This window comes from Protomyctophum bolini (assembly GCF_963924005.1).
Source record: "Protomyctophum bolini genome assembly, chromosome: 8".
Taxonomy (NCBI): domain Eukaryota; kingdom Metazoa; phylum Chordata; class Actinopteri; order Myctophiformes; family Myctophidae; genus Protomyctophum; species Protomyctophum bolini.
In genome coordinates, this window is record NC_137869.1 from 19,975,270 (window position 1) to 19,994,042 (window position 18,773).

At 42.3% G+C, this 18,773-nt stretch overlaps 2 protein-coding genes across 4 annotated transcripts in view; one reads left to right on the plus strand and one right to left on the minus strand.

Moving 5' to 3' along the window:
* Positions 1–104: 104 nt before the first annotated feature.
* srd5a3 (steroid 5 alpha-reductase 3) lies at positions 105–5,907 on the minus strand. Of its 2 annotated transcripts, none has more exons than XM_080769346.1 (5): positions 5,665–5,907; positions 4,771–4,910; positions 3,081–3,272; positions 2,592–2,720; positions 105–567 (listed from the first exon to the last, which is right to left on the minus strand). In XM_080769346.1, exons 1-5 carry the CDS (start codon positions 5,886–5,888, stop codon positions 314–316), a joined length of 939 nt encoding a protein of 312 aa, XP_080625472.1. In that variant the 5' UTR covers positions 5,889–5,907; the 3' UTR covers positions 105–313. The 2 variants fall into 2 exon arrangements, with proteins under 2 accessions (XP_080625472.1, XP_080625471.1); XM_080769345.1 differs by having other exon boundaries at positions 105–573.
* A 9,136-nt stretch (positions 5,908–15,043) lies between these two features.
* Positions 15,044–18,773, plus strand: part of kdr (kinase insert domain receptor (a type III receptor tyrosine kinase)) — a 34,340-nt gene continuing 30,610 nt past the window's right edge. For both annotated transcript variants that reach the window (XM_080771213.1, XM_080771214.1), the window contains exons 1-2: positions 15,044–15,333; positions 17,821–17,914. In XM_080771213.1, coding sequence (XP_080627339.1) covers positions 15,267–15,333; positions 17,821–17,914 — 161 coding nt within the window. In that variant the 5' untranslated portion in view covers positions 15,044–15,266. The remainder of the gene's footprint in view (positions 15,334–17,820; positions 17,915–18,773) is intronic.

Genomic DNA, 18,773 nt, shown 5'->3' on the forward strand with positions numbered 1-18,773 from the left:
TAAAGTAAACAAACGATTAATTTATACATAAAAAAAATAAGTATTTAAACTAAAATATACAACACAAATTGAAATTATTAATCACACACGCATATACAGGAAAATATGGTAAGAAATACACATTCATATGTTTATTTACACACATTTACATTTTGGAATCTGGCACAACCAGGCGTTTTCTCTCTTGACAGCTTTTAGCAAATGGATGAGGACAGTAATAGTGTTCTGCCACAAAAAAAAAAAATCCATATTGGTCCAGCAACCTTTCTGCCATTTGGTTCACAATGTTCACAAGGATGGAGACAGTTACAATTTACAATACAAAAGGTATAAATGCACTGCGCTGTCTTGGGTAGGATTCAAACTTGCTCGTGTAAAACTCATGACAGAGCTGTGCAGCCAGGGCCTGGTTGAAGACCACATAGAGGACAACCAGCCACCAGGTGAGAGACAGGCCTCCGGAGACCAGGCTCAGTGAAACGTAGACTAGCAGCTCTGCAAAGTAGTGGGGGCACGACACAAACTCGAAACCGCCTCCACTTGGCATCCTGTGAGCCAGTGTTTCCACTGTTCCTGTTAAGAAAGAGCCACTGTTTAATAACATCTCTGTTTGCAATGTCAGAATTAAAAAGAAAAAAATCACACACGTGTGAACTGAGTGGTGCAATTCCCCCCCCCCCCCCCCCCCCCCTCTCTCTCTCTCTCTCTCTCTCTCTCATTACACAGCACTACCCCTCCCTCTGTTTCTGCCGCCCCCTACTGGTATAAATCGGTAACATACTCAGGCTCATGTACACAGGTGTACACACAGGTAGGTACATGGACATTGCTGATTGTAGGAGTGGTTGCACCACTCAAAAAGCAAGAGTTTGTCCTCGTTTAGTCTCTCTATGTTCATGCAATAAACGAAATACAAATAAATAAAACTGAAATCTAAGTCAAAGATGAAAAACATGAATAGGAAGTCTGATGACGGAGTCATTAAACAGGCTTTGGTTGAAAGGCGTGGTGGAGAATTTGCAGAATCATGTGGATATCAGCAGAGTTCATTGTGCTTCATCTTCAGGCCCTCCCTCAGCATCCGCACGCCAAAGATGGCAAACAGAGCTGTGGACACGTAGTACGTTTCGAGTGCATTGAGTTTCGAGAAACTCTGCTGAATCTGACACTAAAATAATTACACTACCAGATATAAATGGAACACAGGATATATGGGAGGTCAACCACTTAAAGGACCACTTCACCACTTTTCAACCTATCTTCATATAATAGGTCCTCACTAATAATCATGATAAAATGTTTTTCTACTCAGTCTGTGTCTCATAGGAGGGCTGTGGGCCCGTCCATCAGTGACACCATCGTTAGGCAGATTCTTTTAACACAATCAGCGCCGTTTTAGATATTACTCCTCCAGATTCTGTCCAAAGATCCCACAATCCCGCAAGTAACTCTATAGTCATGTGTTCAAGATGGATCTGTCCGATATTTCATATTCCATCCTATTTGGCTAACATTGGCTTTCAAAGTTTGCAAGATTGTGTGTGCGTCCGCCCGCCCGTCTGTTACCGGCTAATCTCCGGCACCGTTAACCCAGCCAAATCTTGCAATACCTCCGGAACAGAAACGGAACAGCAAGGAGTATGGTGCAGAAGGATCCCTTCAGGCGATGGGACGGTAGCTACAGCAGGACGCATGTAGTGTGTTTGTTTACAAGTCAGATTGTTGGCCAGATGTACCAGTTTACTGTTATGTGGCTTATTTCTACCCTATAATGTTTTCAGATACATATTTTAGCGTGATGATTAAGTTGAAACCGAGTAATACTGTCTGGATGGTATCTTGAATGGGAATAAAAACGGAGGATTTCTGTAATCAGTAGCAGCTGTGTTGGACATTGTAGGACGGACACGCAGATATGGGGACTCAAATGGATGAGCTTCATTTTTATTGGCTTTTATCGATGTGGGCCTCGACACGTCATCACGCAGTACGTTTTCGTTTTCAGGAAGTAATTAAAATTAGATTTTATGGACTTTTGATATAAAAATAGAAAATACACAAAAATGAAAATGTACCAAAATGTACATGGACGTGGTCTAAAAGTGTGAAAAACATATTTTTCATTTCACTACGCCTTTAAACAATATTCTTTTACAAAAATGTTTAGATTTTTATTATCGTGAGAACAATGGCTTCCATTTTTGTATTGCAACTTTTCAGGACTAGAATGCCTGCAGTTTCTATAGCTTTGATTCTCCATCGATGATGACACTGGTGGGTGGGTTTCTGAACTGCCCACAGCCCTCCTATGAGACACAGACTGAGTAGAAAGAAATTGTGCCATTTTATCATGATTATTAGTGAGGACCTATTATATGAAGATGGGTTGAAAAGTGGTGAAGTGGTCCTTTAAGCCACATTTACTTTGTTGTGCGACAAAAAAATATATAATTTTCTTGTCAATTTGGAAGTTTTCGGCTTTAATGGCATGCTCAAAACAAGGACAGCAGGGTGAAAGTATGTTATTGGTGCATACTGGAAGAGTTGTGCCATTCAGTTACTAATAGTTCAGTGAAGGTCTGTGGGTTTACCTGATCTTCCTGTGCGAAGCCGGGCCAGTTGGACCAAAGAGCAGTGTTGCAGTAACGAGGCCCCAATAAAGACCACGATTCCCCCCACATGAAGCCAACCCAACTGTTGGAGGGGGGCCTCAGGAGCTCCTGAACAGGGAATAGAAGCATATTCACTATAATTGTCAATTAGGGTGCCTATCTGAGGATCAGTGTGCTTGCTTGCTTTCTGGTCCAGTTAGACTGGGGGCCAGAAGCCACACAGTGATTCCAACTGAATTATTTCCATGAGGCCATGCATTGCTTGTGGATAGAAAACATCTCAAAAAAGTGTCACGAGTCAAAATCCAGAGATTAGCACTTTAAAGCATTATTAAAAACACTAGTAGTCCTTGATGGAATCAAACAAAACAATATTAATGTAAAGGACTTCCACATTATGTATGAAGGTGCTACATACAAATAAAGTTTGTTATTAATAATTATACAGTATCGATCATGGAGAATCACCTTGTCCAGCACCCTGGTGATCTGAGCAGAGGGCCGTCAGCCCCAGGATGACGTAGTAGCCCATGCCGAACACATACTGGACAACATGAATGACCCCGTCAGAAAACACACTCACACACACACACTCCAACAGTCTCCTGAAAGAGTGGAGCCACAGCAGGAGCTGCACGAGCAACGTAGACACCTGTGGAACTAAAACACAACGACGACAAGAACAGAAACACAGTCACACTGTACACACATTGGATCAGTGATTCTCCAACTGAGACTTGCAGTATCCCCATCAAAATAAAGAACAGTAACTTAGACCCTTTAACCCTGTTTAATACTTCAGCTATTCAAAAATAGCTGCGCCTGTGACCCAGAAGGGTGAAATCATCCGTCAAGGGCTTCTGCCAGAAACTTGGCGAGTGGAAGTCTCGCCCGTAGGGATGATGGTCAGTTAAGACTACGGAGGCTACGGAGTCCAACATACATGGCCGGTTAAGACTGAGGCGACGGAGTCCGACATACAGTCGTTGATTTTTGTTTGTTGATTTTGTGTTTTGTATTTCGGCTACATTGAAAATGAGGGCCTGCACCTCAATTGTACTACGAGCTTAAATAAAGGTTATGATGATGATGATGATGATGATGATGATGACAGTACATGTCCCAGGTTTCCGCGTGCAGTGCCACTCAAAGTGACTACTGGGTTGGGCTGCTGGATGCAAGGGTTTGGGCTGTTATTGTAACAGACCCACAGGGAGGTTTCCATGGTCAATTTGTGTTGTCTTTGAGGCTTTTATTTTGACGTGTTTCCTACCCCAAGTCAGTTCTCCAGTGCCTTTATTTGAAGGGTTTCCTGCCCACAGGGACAAATCAGTTGAATTTAAATGAGCAAGTTCACCTGCATTAGATCATAAATGCCAGCTGCCCATCTTAATGGTAGAGGATTGAGGAACAGAACTTTTTTTTTTTACTGCTAGTTGTGTTTTGTTGTTTGTTTGTTTTTTCTTTTGTGTAAGTCATGTGAATTTTGTATGCTTTATTGAAAAATCATTAAAAAACTTTGATGACAAAAGAGGAACAGATACTGCCACGAGAGGAATAGCAATACATGGAGAAGTTTGTCAACGAAGGAACTAAGGACGGCTGGCCAAACAAGCCCTGTAACAAACTGCACATGCCACTTTATTAGCACCTGGCTGGAAGGGGAACAAGGTTAATCCTTTTATTGTTTGTCATCTTGTATTTTTACTGCTTATGGTTACTGGATTGATGGTCTTATTGTTGTGGGGTTTGTATTGATTGTATTCATGGTTGATACAAAGGGGTTTCTTGAGTTATGCTTCACAGTTCACAGTAGTGATGAAGCTACTTTGATTAAGGGTTCATGTGAACATGGTTTATTTATGCTGTTTAGGCCTATCCTTTGCTGTGTGTGTATGTTTATGGATTTATTGATTGACTTATGTGATGTATATTTGTATCTTTCTCAGTTTCTACAGTGCATTTTGGAATAGTGTCAGTCAAAATCATCAGTCCAGCCGGGGTCTGCTACGTTATGTCTGGCAGATATAGTTGACGGAGGATTCACCCACGTGCACCTGTGACGCAACGCCTCACAATGCAACTGTTGCAACACATTGCGAACTTGCAGATAAGGTATTTTTTTGTAAATGTTAGAAGGGTTTGAAGTTGAACCTACCTTGACTTATTGTCCTTGGCGGCACGCCGGTCAAGAACCCCAGTATGTCAGTCAACCATACTGGGTAGGGCTGGTTGACATGCATGGCGATAAGGGCACCGTTCCACACAACAGACACTGCATAGAAGTGCCAGAACCATCTAATGGTTGACAACACAGATTCTTTTTTGATTATCTATTAACAGTTTGCAGAAAAAGGCACAGGAAAGTACAGTTCAATAGCTCTGGTCCACGGCTCTAATGCCGTTTCATTTTGTATTAGAGCTATGGACTAGAGCTAAGTTCAATACAAGGTCTGCTATTGAAGAGGATTTAAACCCAAGTAAGCCTATTGGCTTGTTTCCATTGGGGTCCATCATACTCTATTCATCTCAAATCGATTAAACCTTATTATACTCTTTGTCTGTAATATGTAAACATACACAATCGGCAGGTGGTGTAATTAATTACCCCACACCAATCACAACGCACGGTGCAAATATACCCCATTTGTGCTTCCCAGGTCAATTTTGATGACGTTTGTGCTGATCAGAGGAATTTTCAGCCTCGATGACAACTCCTCACCAGTTCGCATATAGGAAGAACCGCTCCACTGACGATGCAATAGCATCTGTGGTCCATGTCGCTCTAACCCATCTGGAGACTCCGAATGCCTATGCTAGACTTCGCTTCCTGGACTTCAGTTCGGCATTTATTGGGTGAGTAGTACACACGCCGCGCGGAGATTTATGTGTGTGAAATGAAATGTAAAATATCAGACATTCTAGGGCAGAGATAATAAAGAAAAACATATCCTCTTGACCACTTTCAACCTGGCTTCCAGATTTTGGACATGTCATTATAGCTATAGGAGAAAATGTTGACAGTATTTAAAGAAAAATGAAAGCATGTCACCTTTTGGGGACATCGAAGACATGCAACCAGCTGTCCCGTTTTATCTGTTGCTTTGTTTTCCCGTATCGAATCAAATCCTCAAATAACAGATAAACGCGCGATCTCTCCGGTCTTTTTGGCAGATGTAGCGAAATTTTATGGACGCAAAATGCCAAAAGAAAACATGCAGCTAAAAATGACCAGACAGCATTAACCACACTGTAATAATTGCTGCTTGCGCTCATGCTGACCACCGCCTCATTGTTTTTGTGCAGCATGAAAAAACGTCCCCGTTGTAAAAAGAAACAAATAAAACGGTTCCGCCGTTCCGGAGTAACCTGGAAGAAAAGTGGTGGCAAGTTGGAGTTACTTAATCCGTTACATTTTATATTATATTATGTATGTCTTAACTTGTACAACCATGAACAGTGAATGGACGTTTAGTGTCATTACCGTATGTCACTCAAAATTGAAGACTGTGACCTATAGCTGTAATACAAAGTGTACAGCAGATGGCGGTGCTGCTCATTGTCAGTATGCAACTCTATGATGCAACTGTACAGACCAGTACAGTACGAGTAGCCTATGAAGTTATGAACATAGAAAATGTGAAAGAAAGGAACTATTTTGCACGTTTAGCTTCTCAACCTTTTTTATTGACCCCCCACCCCTCTGCCTATTTGAACTGGGGACCCCATAACCTTAAAGCACGTAGGCCTACATGGAATGTTTTTTATTTTATTTTTATTGAATACTTTATTTGCAGTTTGCAAGAAAAAAGCACAGGGAAGTACAGTTCAATACAGGGTGAAGTATGTATTAACAGTTTGCAGAATTTCAAGCTCAATACAAAAACTGTTAACTTTGGACGACACCAAAGCATTACACTTGTTTACAATTGGATAGGGTCCACGGTTTTCAATTCATCAGAACATTTAGAGACGTAAATATACACTTCTATAAAACCAAAAACAGGAAATCATCAAAAAGGAGGTAAAAAGAAGGAAAAAAAGTGAGGGGAAGAGGGGTGGGGGGATTCAGATTTTACGGGGGCCAGTTTCGAATTGCAGCGGTCCATAGGTGCCCTTTGAGAGCGGTTTTAAAGGAGTCGAGTTATTCACGTCTTAACGACTGTTGTTAGGGCGTTCCACATTTTTGTGGCATAAGAGCAAAATTAATTTAGTCCCTTGTTTGTGCCGAATCTGGGTTGCACATGGTTTGTTGAACTCCCTCTGGTGTTGTGAGTGTGAACTTCGTTGACATTAAGGAATTATTTAGACAGGTAGGCCTACATGGGTATCTTGGTAGAGTAGCGAATCTTGTGGACCAGACCCACTGCAAGATTCTGTATACTCTGTTGTCAACCCCAGAATTTTCAAGTTTGTGCACATACACCTAAAGCTGGACATAGAAGGGGCTATCACCCCCAAAAAAATAGAAGTCTTTTGAATACTTACGTTTTCTTTTTTGCATGCACTTCTATAACAATCTAGTCACTCCAGTTCTATGGTCGCTCAGGTGGAGGTTATGTAACTCAATGGAGAACACCAGATTGATCAATTTTAAAAACAGATTCTTCATCTTGATAATATAATTGGTTTATATGCCATTAGTGTCTCTTTGCCAATGAACAAATAGTACTGGCCCAGTCCAATCACGCTGGTCACTGTGTCCAATTTCCTGTAAACAGACGGGACTGTCAGGAATTGGCAGAGGTACATTTACTAAAGTACATTTACTTAAGTACTCTTTTGAATACGTTTTTATTTTTTTAGCATGCACTTCTATAACAAAAAACATTGCATGGATGCACCTGGGACGTATCCTCAGTGATGTATCCCAAGATCATCAGGGTCTGTCGAACATCATACCCCTCGCTCAGGCGACCCAAGTGCAGACTTATCAAGTGCAGACTTACGTCCCAGTAGCTACCCTCGATCAGTCCCATTAGGGAAAGACCAAGACCAAGAGTGGTGGATTCCTAAGCCGCAATGTAACATTGCGGCAACCACACTTTGCAATCTTTCAAAATTGCGACTTTTCTAGTTGCCAGTTGCAGCCTTAATGTCATCAGGTTCAAATGTAAAGTAAAGCAATGTATGGGAACGTTGGGAAGAAAAACATTGAAGCGTCCCCTGTGGGCCTTGCAGTAATGTGTTAAAGACAGTTGAGTGTGTTTGTGTGACGGACTCGCTAATGTCTTTGAGGCATTCGATTCCAGCATCCTGTCTGAGGAAGTTGTGTACTGTTTCCTGTCTCTCTCTCTCTCTCTCTCTCTCTCCTGCCTGTCCCCCTGGCTCCCTCCTCCTGTCTTCATTGTGCCAAGAGATGGACCCTCTCTAGGCCCCTGGCCAACACACTGCACAACCTCTACGGTCCCCATGGACTCCATAGTCTTTGTGGTTGTAGGTACAATAGTAGACAGACAGACAGTTTTAGGGTAAAAGACAGATTCTGCAAAAACAAAGAAAAAAACAAATCACCCCTTTTTCTTTTTACAGAATGGGTTCCCAGATTGGTTTTAGGGTGACTACATTTAAAACCTAGACTTTCAAAAACTCAAATAATTGGCTGAGAAAGCCTGTAAATGAACTGACTTGGCACCATTTGTAATGCGTTGAAGCCTCTGATCGTTGCGTGTGACAGTGAAACAAACTGTATTGTCTTCTGCATAACCTTTATGTGTGCACGTAAAGATTGAATTGTGTTCAATCTTGCATTTTAAAGCCTATATCTGCTCCGGGTTAATAGTTACTGCGATGCTGTGACGTGTTTGTAGTCATTTATAGTTGAATGTTTTCCCTCTAACTGCAGTAACTGGGGTGACTTTTTTCTCCCCACGATTGTTGCAAAGGCGGCGGCTCACACAACCTCAGCGCACTTGGTTATTCATAGAAGACTTTCTTGTTAAGCTTCATGGGTCACTGAGCAGCATGATGTGTCATGTCTCAAGTCATCCACTATCAGTGGTTCTCAACATAGCGTCCGGGAACCCCCAGGGGTCCTTGAGGGGGTTCCAGGGGGTACTGTAATATAGCATCAAACTGTACTGTATAGCATCAAAAGCAGTTTCATCACCACTTTAACCCTGTTTTTATCTCTTTTTTGTGAAAAAATTGTCAACTTGGGGGTGAAAAGTGACATGAAAATGTGCACTATGTTAAGCACATTCATATGCACTGTTTTTACTGTATGAGTAGCAGCCTCTGTGACGTGTATGTAGGCTGATAAACAAGGCCGAAGCAAGTTGTGTGTCGCATAAATTGCGTGTGTGTGTGTGTGTGTGTGTGTGTGTGTGTGTGTGTGTGTGTGTGTGTGTGTGTGTGTGTGTGTGTGTGTGCGCATGCTTTACTATCGTGGGGGCTATAGGGCCAGTGCATAGGGAGGAGTTTCACTCAGAACGGGTTATTCTAGGCTATAGTAGTAGGCTGCTACTCACTGTAGCCTCACTGTAGAGACATATACCATTATAGATATAAAATAATTAATTTAGTTTATACCCTAACTTGTCCATTCCATGTGGGCCGTCAGAATTATGCTTCCATTGTAGCCTTGCAGTGCGTTGACTGACGGAGATATCAAATAATTATATACACTCTAACATCAGACACCATCACACATGAGCCCCAGGCCCCCCAGCTGAGGCTGAACAGGCCTCTTGGTCCTGGAACGTCATCCTTCTCCCTGAGAGGCCTTCATACTGTACCTCCATCATAATAAATATGGCTCTTTGTCACTACTAAGAAACCTATGCTGTGCCATATGGTATTTTAAAGTTGTTTCCAGGAAAGCCTGGTGAGGCGAGGTTACATGCTGGATAGTCTGCCGTTTTCTTTTTGCAGATAACTATAAGCATGGGATGGGACCGAGGCTACGAGGTTACTCCGTGGTGGGAAATAAAGAAATATATTTTTAGGCTTTCCACCACCTTGGAGGAAAGCCTGGTCTCTGTTTTACGGTCCCTGACTTGATCACTCTGTACCGTCTGCCTGATGGCAACAGTTCAAACAGTGAGTAACCGGGGTGGGAAGTGTCTTTCATAATGTTTTTTTAAGACAGCGGGATCTGTGTAGTTCTTCCAGTGTGGGGAGAGGGCAGCCAACAATCTTCTGTGCTGTATTTATGACCCCCTGGAGCTTTTTTCTCTGTGCCACTCCACTGTACAGCTGGTGTACCACATATATACAGTATGTCAATATGCTCTCTATGGAGCACCGTTAGAAGGACACCAGCGCGTGTGTGTGTGTGTGTGTGTGTGTGTGTGTGTGTGTGTGTGTGTGTGTGTGTGTGTGTGTGTGTGTGTGTGTGTGTGTGTGTGTGTGTGTGTGTGTGTGTGTGTGTGTGTGTGTGTGTGTGTGTGTGTGTGTGTGTGTGTGTGTGTGCGCTTGTGCTTTTCACTTTTATTGAGCAATTTGTTTGCAAACATACATGGGACTGTATTCATTGCTCCATCCTTTTGCTACCATATAAGACACAGGGAACAAAATGGCAAAGACTATGGAGTACCAACTAGCGCAACTCCCCCCCAACCCACCTTATCCTAACTATATCTAAACAAAGCAAACGGTAATATATATAGAATACAGCAATCCCTGTTACATTCTTAATAAACAGCTGTAGCTCATAAAGTCATTGAAATTGCACCAAAACCATCTTCTTGGAATCAAAGCATGTGTCTGTTACGTCACAACAAAGTTCAGCAGGCACACGGACGCCTGAGTGGTTTTGAACAAAGCATTGTACAGTGGCATCGCATCCTAGCATATGATATAGATGAATGTTGTTGATTGGCTTCAGAAGAACATTTACTTTCCACTTTCCACTGCTTTGAATCACAGTAATTTGAGTGGACACACACACAAATTGTGGCTTACACAACTTTGTGTTGAACATGTGCACAACGTACAGTGTGGAGGAGGACGCACACAGTTGGCTGTATTATAGGCAATTAGCAGTTTGGAGGATTCAACAATCTATCTGGATACACTAATGACATCTTCAAGTTGGACACCACTACAATCGTCTGTCTTAATTAGCACCAGAGGCACTCCGGCATTTGTTTCATATCACTCTGTCACTATCATCGGGACAAAGATGTTTGTATTTGTGAGTGTTAATAATACTAATATAAAATATCGCTTTTCTGAGTAGGCTACTAAAAGTCACTTTACATTTTATTAGGGAAAACTATATTAAACAGTTAAAAACGATAGAAGTAACGGTAAAAAGGGGGATTAGGTAGGGAATGTCAGTCTGAAAAGGTGGGTTTTGAGTGTGGTTTTTAAACGTGACGAGGAAGGGGAAGTTTTGATCATGCGAGCTGGGAGTTAGTTTCATAGGGAAGGCCCTGTCACCCCAAGTTCGTTTTTGGCTTGGGGATGTCAAGGACATTGGCATCCATGACAGGATAAGAGAGTACTACCACAACAACATCAGTGCATATGAAATGCAGAGTAGAGATCAACTTTTGGCTGAGCACGCCTTCTGCAATCTGCCCTTGCTGCAACGTGAGGATCATTCCTCTTTCACCTACAATAGACAATGGTACATTATTGTGGCCACAACTTGACATCATCAGCATGACGTCATCAACATGACATCACAGATCCACAGGGAAGCCACACTGTTATTAGTCTCAGCCTTGTTTTTGAGGGGCGCTATAGCCCCTCTAGGCTCCTATGCCCAGCTTTGTGTGTTTGTGTGTACCCCGGAATGGGGACTGTGAGGATAAAAATGGGTACACCCCTCCATTCCGAAACACCGCTATTCCGAAGGTTCACTTCCATGTTTCGGAATGGCGGGGTTTTACACTTTTCTATTGGGTAACACCTGTGTGAAGTGAGGGGCGCTCTTTTTTATTATTTAAGCCAAATAACACAATCAAACATGTTAACACCATGAATGAATAAAGAAAACAAAACGAGTAATACACAATACTACACAATAATACACAAAATAAATGGTACACAAAATCAAATAAAAAAACAAAAAAAACAGACAATCCCAACCACCCCTCCCCCCGGACCAAAGATGCCACAAAATGCACACCTGTGCCAAGATTCCTACCACTGTGCAATAGGAAAATAAAGACTAAATCATGTCCTTGACCATATCTGCAATACTAGACCAAATTTAATTAATGTTTTCCTCTTTCGCTCCGTGTAATATTGCCCTTGACATCTCCAGATAGATGATATCTAAAGGTTAAAGCCCATTGGCGAGATGTCAATGTATGAGGAGGTTTCCAGTGCGTAGCAACCATAATGGTGGTCAAGTACGTTCGATGAACAAAATTTAGATGAATTTGTTGATCAGGATTCCTAGCAGACAGCATAACATTAGATCACACTGTGTCCCAGCTCCAATCTGGATCTAGATTTGGTATGTCATTCCTCCATACAGTATCAACAGGCAAGGTCCCATAATTAGATTCTAATAAAAAAAGCATACAATGTGGAAACAAAACCTCTTGATCTAACTGACAGATAAGACTATGCAAAGGGTGCATTGCAAGGGTCTGCCATGGAACCCCATAAGTCCTCATGGCAGTTCTCAGTTGTAAATAGAAAAAAAAGAGTTACCAGGCAAAAATATCACATAAATTCTGAAAAGAACATATGAATCCCCTTGGAACTCCATCTGGGAAAACGAATAGGACGTTCATCCAAAAGCAAACCATCATTGTTGAACACTGGGGAAAACAAATTCCATTTCAAATCAATCTTGCACATTTTTTCAGCTGCTCTCCACACTGTTACTAACTGAGAAATGATTGGCCCAAAGCGAACTTTGCATTGATTATTCGATATGTTTGAATAGATCAAATCTCTCAATTCAATAGGATGAACCAAACTCTCCTCAAGCTCTTCAAGGTCTAGGTTTCCCTAATGGCAATTGACATTACTTTAATAAAGATACTGCCTGACAGGTATCCAAACCTTGTTAACCCATTTCGACCGAGACCGATTCTACAAATTGTCTTCTAAATCATGACAGTTTTCTGAAAAACTCTATGTCAGTGGTTCTCAAACATTTTCATGTCAAGGACCCCCAAAAATATATATGTATTTGGCCGCCGACTCCCATCTGAAAATATATAATAATATAGATTCTGATCTTTTGAAAATCATGTGATCGGAGCTTCCAATCACCCGATCCGACCCGGGGTAACCCAATAAATGTATGTTGCAACGCTCAGTTTTTTTCTTCTTCATGTGATTGAACACACTATGGCACAATAATTTTTGTGTCACAAAGAACCAGATAAACAGTGTTTCAAGCGACATCCATCCTATGTCTATGGTTGCAGAGTTTGGTTTGGGTGCAGAGTTCCGCTTAGGAGGCAGCCAATCATGACTAGGTCGCGATTGGCTGGCATCGTTTCAGCGGCGTTACAGAGTATGGGGTCAGACTCCCATTGGCTTAGGGGGCAACCAATCATGACTACCGGTAGGTTTTTTTTTCTTTATTTCCCACAATTTTATCCCACAATTTTCCAACCCATTTTTTCACCCAGTGTCAATTATCTAATGTAATCCTGGGCGCTACACTTCCTCTGACAACCCGGGGGGCCGCGGCCTGACCTCATGCTTGCTTCTATGCATGAGGAGTCCAAGCTGCTTCTTTTCACCTGACAGGGTGGAGTTTCCCCGGCCGGACGTAGCGCGTGGAAGGAACACGTTCCGATGCAGTTGGTCAGGGGGAGGTAGTTTAGACACCAGGATTACTGCATGTTTTTTGTGATTAGAAGACAATAATAATAATATCCAGTAAGACGACCTGGGGGCGAGAAGCGATCTTGCTCTAAAGGGCGAGGTCGCGTGCACGCATCTGCCTGGGTGACGGCCCCAACTATGGGGATTTTGGTAGTGGTATAGTGCTGTCGCCTCACAGCTAGAAGGTCCTGGGTTCGATTCCCGCTTGGGACACTGTGGGTGCTGGCGGTGTGTTTCCTCCTCCGCGTCATCAGTGCCCATACCCGAGGCGGGGTTGGTGAAAGGGCCTTTCTGTGTGGAGTTTGCATGTTCTCCCCGTGTCCCCTAGGATAGGTAGTACCCTCACAAAAAACATGCAGTAATCCTGGTCTCTAAATTGCCTCCCCCTGCCAGCCGGGGTGCCTGATGGAGGGGAAAGGAACTGGTTGGAATAACGTGTTCCTTCCACGCGCTACGTCCAACCAGGGAAACTCCCCCTGTCAGGTGTAAAGGAGCAACTTGGACACTCAGGCATGAAGGAAGTATGAGTTCAAGTCTGTTGCTCTCCCCATGTCCCCCATGACACAAGGGTGAAAAATGCACCAAGTCTCTGTACGTCTAGTAACTCGGAAACCATTCGCCCCACCGACTTCAAATTTGACACGCGTTCCACACCACCACACGGAGTGCAGTGCCCGGTGTCGAGTCCGTCGGTAGAGCCTCTGCAGAGGACAGGGCCCAAATGATCACCCCCAGATACTCAATACATTACGGAGCTGGCCTGTGGAGCCTGTGGAGCTGGCCCGTCAGAACATCACAATGATGTTCTGACATCACAATGATGCACAACCTCGCCCTTTATTAGCCAATAATCACACCTGATCACCCCCCAACAGCCAGGCACTGTTCTAGTTAATTTAACTCTATAAGGAGTAGGATAATAATGTTTAAAAGACTTATATTAAAGAAAGACAATAAAAATAGCAATTAAAATGTTTGGAAAAGAAAGTCTATACATTTGTCAACAGAGGTAATAAATATGACAGTGTAAGACTTCTCAATAATCTGTGCCATATAGCCTACATTTGTCAACAGAGGTAATACATGATTATTACATTATGAGTTTGTATTACATTTAAATTATTACATCATGAGCCCTTATTACATTATGAGCAATTATTACATTTGAGTTGCTACTTCCCCCCCCCTTACATCCAAACATTCCACAGTTCATGCATGCCAACATCAACACCCACGCACTCTCCTCATCTCATCCCCACACATCTTCTGAAACACTGTCTTCCTATTGTCAAGTATCTAGATTAACACAATTTAAAGATTAAAAATTGCTTATTTATTATAGCCTCTTTTAGCTTTTTGGAATTATCTTAAATCAATCAGTGCCTTATCACGACTTTTAACAATGAATGTTTATACAGGAAACTTTAGGCTATAGCCTTTGACATTCCAAAATGACCAAACATACTATAGTCACGTTGCGTATAGCTATAGTGATTCACTGAGAACGGGAGTTGAAAACAGCAGATCCACAAGCTCACAACGCGTCGCATGGCGACACGTTGTGAGCTTGTAGATCAACTATTTTCAGTCTCAGCCCACCCAGAGTAGGCTACAAGTTACGCATACGCACTCCTCCCTTTGCGCCCACACTATCCACTGCGCTCCATCCTCCCTCCAAAGCACCATCAACTCCATGACTGCAGGAGCGCACGCTTGACCAGCGCGCACATTTTGGGAACTGCTCCATGTTTTTGTTTTGTTTTGTTTGCTTTAAAATAACTCGTATAGGTTAGAAATCGATACGTCAATTGATCTGTCAAATGGACCTCTAACGACCGCATAGGATTCATTATCGCCGGTGTTCCAAACTTTTTGTTATTGGATGTTCGTGAGGGTCTCTTTCGCCGGATGATGGCTCTGGCAGTGTCCGTCATACCGCTTCTGGGGCTGATTTTACACATCCACTGGGTCTTTGGTGAGATCATCCTATAATGCATTTAAATACTCCGAGACTGTTGGGAATGTTTATATATTATTATAAATTGTCTAATAGTCTATATAGCTATCGTTTCTATCAAGTATATGTAAAATAACCCTTTGTTATATTATTATATACGAATACGATAATACAAGTGTAGGCTGTAGAGAAAGTTGTGAATATGCAACAGACAAAACCAGACAAAACATCATTGATGTTTTAAACCAATCCATTTCGGTATAAATCCACACAATGACCGAATGGGGCGCGTTCGGAAATACCACACCGGAGCCACTCTCCTATTAGTTTGCATTGCACAGTGGGCTCAGTGCGCTATTTCAGAACGCGCCCATAGGCTGGATAAGCAAGCAATTCTAGATTAGGCTAGTAATCATTACGTGCATATATATGCCTGCTCTGTTCATCCAGAGAAATATATTAATAATGTTGTGGAAAATGGCAATTTAATTAAGCTCACACTTTTGGTTGAACTTTTAAATAAATACTAATAGTTATAAAAAAACAAATTCCCATGTTAGGAGAGAATAATCCTTATAGGTGCATGTATTTACAATAAAGTCATTGATTTATCTAAATGATAACAATAGGCTAATGATCATTTTAAGTATTATTATTATTATTATTATTATTATTACTACTGTATATTATTATTGTCTCCATCAGCCGGGTCATGGTGAGAGTATGTTTTGTGTGTGTTCATTAGTGCATGTGTTACCAGCTAATCTCCAGCACCGTTGGCCCAGTCACTGCGAAACTGTACACACACTGCAGCTGGATGCCAATTCCAAACCTCTACCTCCAACAACATAACTATAGCCTACCGAACCGTGTGAAATGTTGCATGCACGCATGGAACATACTCCCTATAGAGGCCAAGGAAAACCTTTTTTCACATCTGCCTTTCATAGCGCCACCAGGGTCCAGGAGGCCGACTTTTGTAAAACACATTTTTCTTTAATATTACTCCTTTAGATTCTGGCCAAAAATCCTACAAATCGGTATCTCTATAGCCATGTGATCAAGACAGATCTGTCTGATTTTTCATATTACATCCTAATTGGCAAAAACTGGCTTTGAAAGTTTGGTGTGATGTTCTGTGGGTCAACCAATAGGAGGACTATGAGGGAGGGGGGCTGTGACACCATGTAGGTCAATACATCATCATTGATTACAGAGCTACTCGAGCCCACACTGTTTCTTCAGGAACAGTATTTTGGCTAGTTATAAGGTCCCTACACACTGCTGCGTTTTTTGGATTTTTAGCAGCGTGTTTCCCGAAAAAACGCGTCCAGTGTGCCACCACCTTTATTATGTTTGTGTTAAATTTGGGATTGAATACATTGACATTTGAAAGTCGTTTGATTTCTTTGACTTCTTCAACTTGACTTCAGATTTCCCAGTCAGTGAAAAGCGTTCCCTGGTTGTGTAGACCAGCGGTTCCCAAAGTGGGGTCCGGGACCCCCAGGGATCCTTGAGGGAGTTCCAGGGTGTACCTAGCTAAATCATAGTTTGTAACCAAATAGACCCTAACGGTCCATTTGGTTCCATTTGTACACTCTCAGAGTTAACATTTACATTGATTTTACAATATAAATTGGGGGTCGCAGAGATAGAAATGCCATTAAATGGGGGTCCGTAGACTAATGCATGTCAAACAGGGGGTCCTTGAAATTAAACAGGTTGAGAATATCTGCTAGAGCTGTAAATATCTTCTCTTATGGGGGTCCCTGGCATATCTTTTCAAATGGGGGATCAATTTGGGGGTCCGTGACATGAAAAAGTTTGGGAACCACTGGTGTAGATGGTGTGTTTGCCTCTATAGGGCAGCTCTGCTCTGCTGCAGTCCTGTATGTGTCCTCAGTCAGAAACAGGAACCCCACCTAGACCTTCCAGAGCTCTGGCTATTGAGTCTGCCCCGGCCCATCTTCCCCCGGCTTCCTGTTTTGACACAGCTCCGACATTTGCTGTGGCAATGGAAAATGGCTGAGTGTAATAGCCGGCCAGCCATAGCTAGCCAGCAAACCAAACATTCACCATCTTTAATTCGCTCCTTTGAGACTTTTGAGAGAGAACCAGTATCTGTTTATTTATTATGGCAATGAATTAATATGTAATGTTTCCGTTTGTTTCTCATAGTGTTTTGCTCACAGGAAAAATGTAAACACGTACCTAATTAAAATGTCATAGTGTGTGTTTTCAGACTACAGTGGTGCTATGAATACATATACATTGCAAGTGTTAGGACTCAAATGCACCACAGATTAAAGACATATAACAGGGGTCCAATGTTGTCACCAGGCCCTGAATCCTTAACGCATTCTCAAAATGGGGTCCAGGGACCCTCAGGGTTCCTTCCTGGGATTCCAAAAGGTCAAAGGTTATGGGGGTCCTTGAAATTAAATGTTTGAGAGCCACTGCCATATAGCAGCCCTCTGGATCATACCTGTTTTTCCTTCTCCTCAGCTCTAGATCTGCGGTACATGCCGGACCCTCCTACAATGAATGCCAGTGGCATCCTGAGGATCAATAAAACAGACAGCATGGAGCTCACCTGCAGGTCAGAGACAATCATCAATCTGTCCGTCCCTTGTCTGTCTGTTTGTCTATCCATCATAGTCCCTTTATTTACATCAGTGGTTCTCAACCTTTTTTGTCCCCCCCCCCCCCCCCCCCATCCAATGCAGTTGCCTTACTGCCCCCCACACCCATTTAAAATGTAACCTATGTTTCTGATGTATACTGTATATAATTTACCAGCTCAGTGGCCTTGAGGTTAGAGTGTCTGCCCTGAGACTGGGAGGTCTGGGTTCGAACCCTAGCTGGGTCATGCCAAAGACTATATTTGATTGTTTCTTTATTTTCGTGTCCTGCACACAATGTGCCCAACCCTCATGGGTTTATAAGACACCATTTCACAATTGCATTTACAGCATGTTTACATTACAGTATATTCCTAATTCATTACATTACAGCCCAGAGTTATACAGTATATACAGAGTACTCTGTCTTATCATCTCCCATCTTGACAAATAAAGTCCCTTTGGCAACACATTTTTTCATAGTCATTTAAATCTAGGAAATCCCCACAGATAGAAGACACCTTTCCCTTATGTCATCATATTTTGGGCAATAATACAAAAAGTTCACAAAACAAGCAATATCTCTCTTCTTCTGGAGTGGCATTAAACCTGCCAATCTCCAGTGCTAAGTAATGTTCCTGTCCGTATTTGTGAGAGATCTTTGTCTTTTGTTTAAATTATAAAAATGGGACCCAGTGCCTCCCTGCTTGGCACTCACCGTCAAGGGTTGTATTGGGGTATAAGTCCCTGTGACATACTAGCGTCATGTCCAGGGGGGTGTAGCTTGTACATCAAGCTGCCTCATGCTACAGAAACACGAGATAGACTCCTGCCCTA

Coding starts and splice junctions, on each gene's coding strand:
- srd5a3 (XM_080769345.1), bottom strand. CDS start 5,888: ATGAGCGCAAGCAGCAATTATTACAGTGTGGTTAATGCTGTCTGGTCA. Junction 3,273..4,770: donor GCCAAGGACAATAAGTCAAG/GTAGGTTCAACT, acceptor GTTGTGTTTTAG/TTCCACAGGTGTCTACGTTG. Junction 2,721..3,080: donor TCACCAGGGTGCTGGACAAG/GTGATTCTCCAT, acceptor TTCCCTGTTCAG/GAGCTCCTGAGGCCCCCCTC.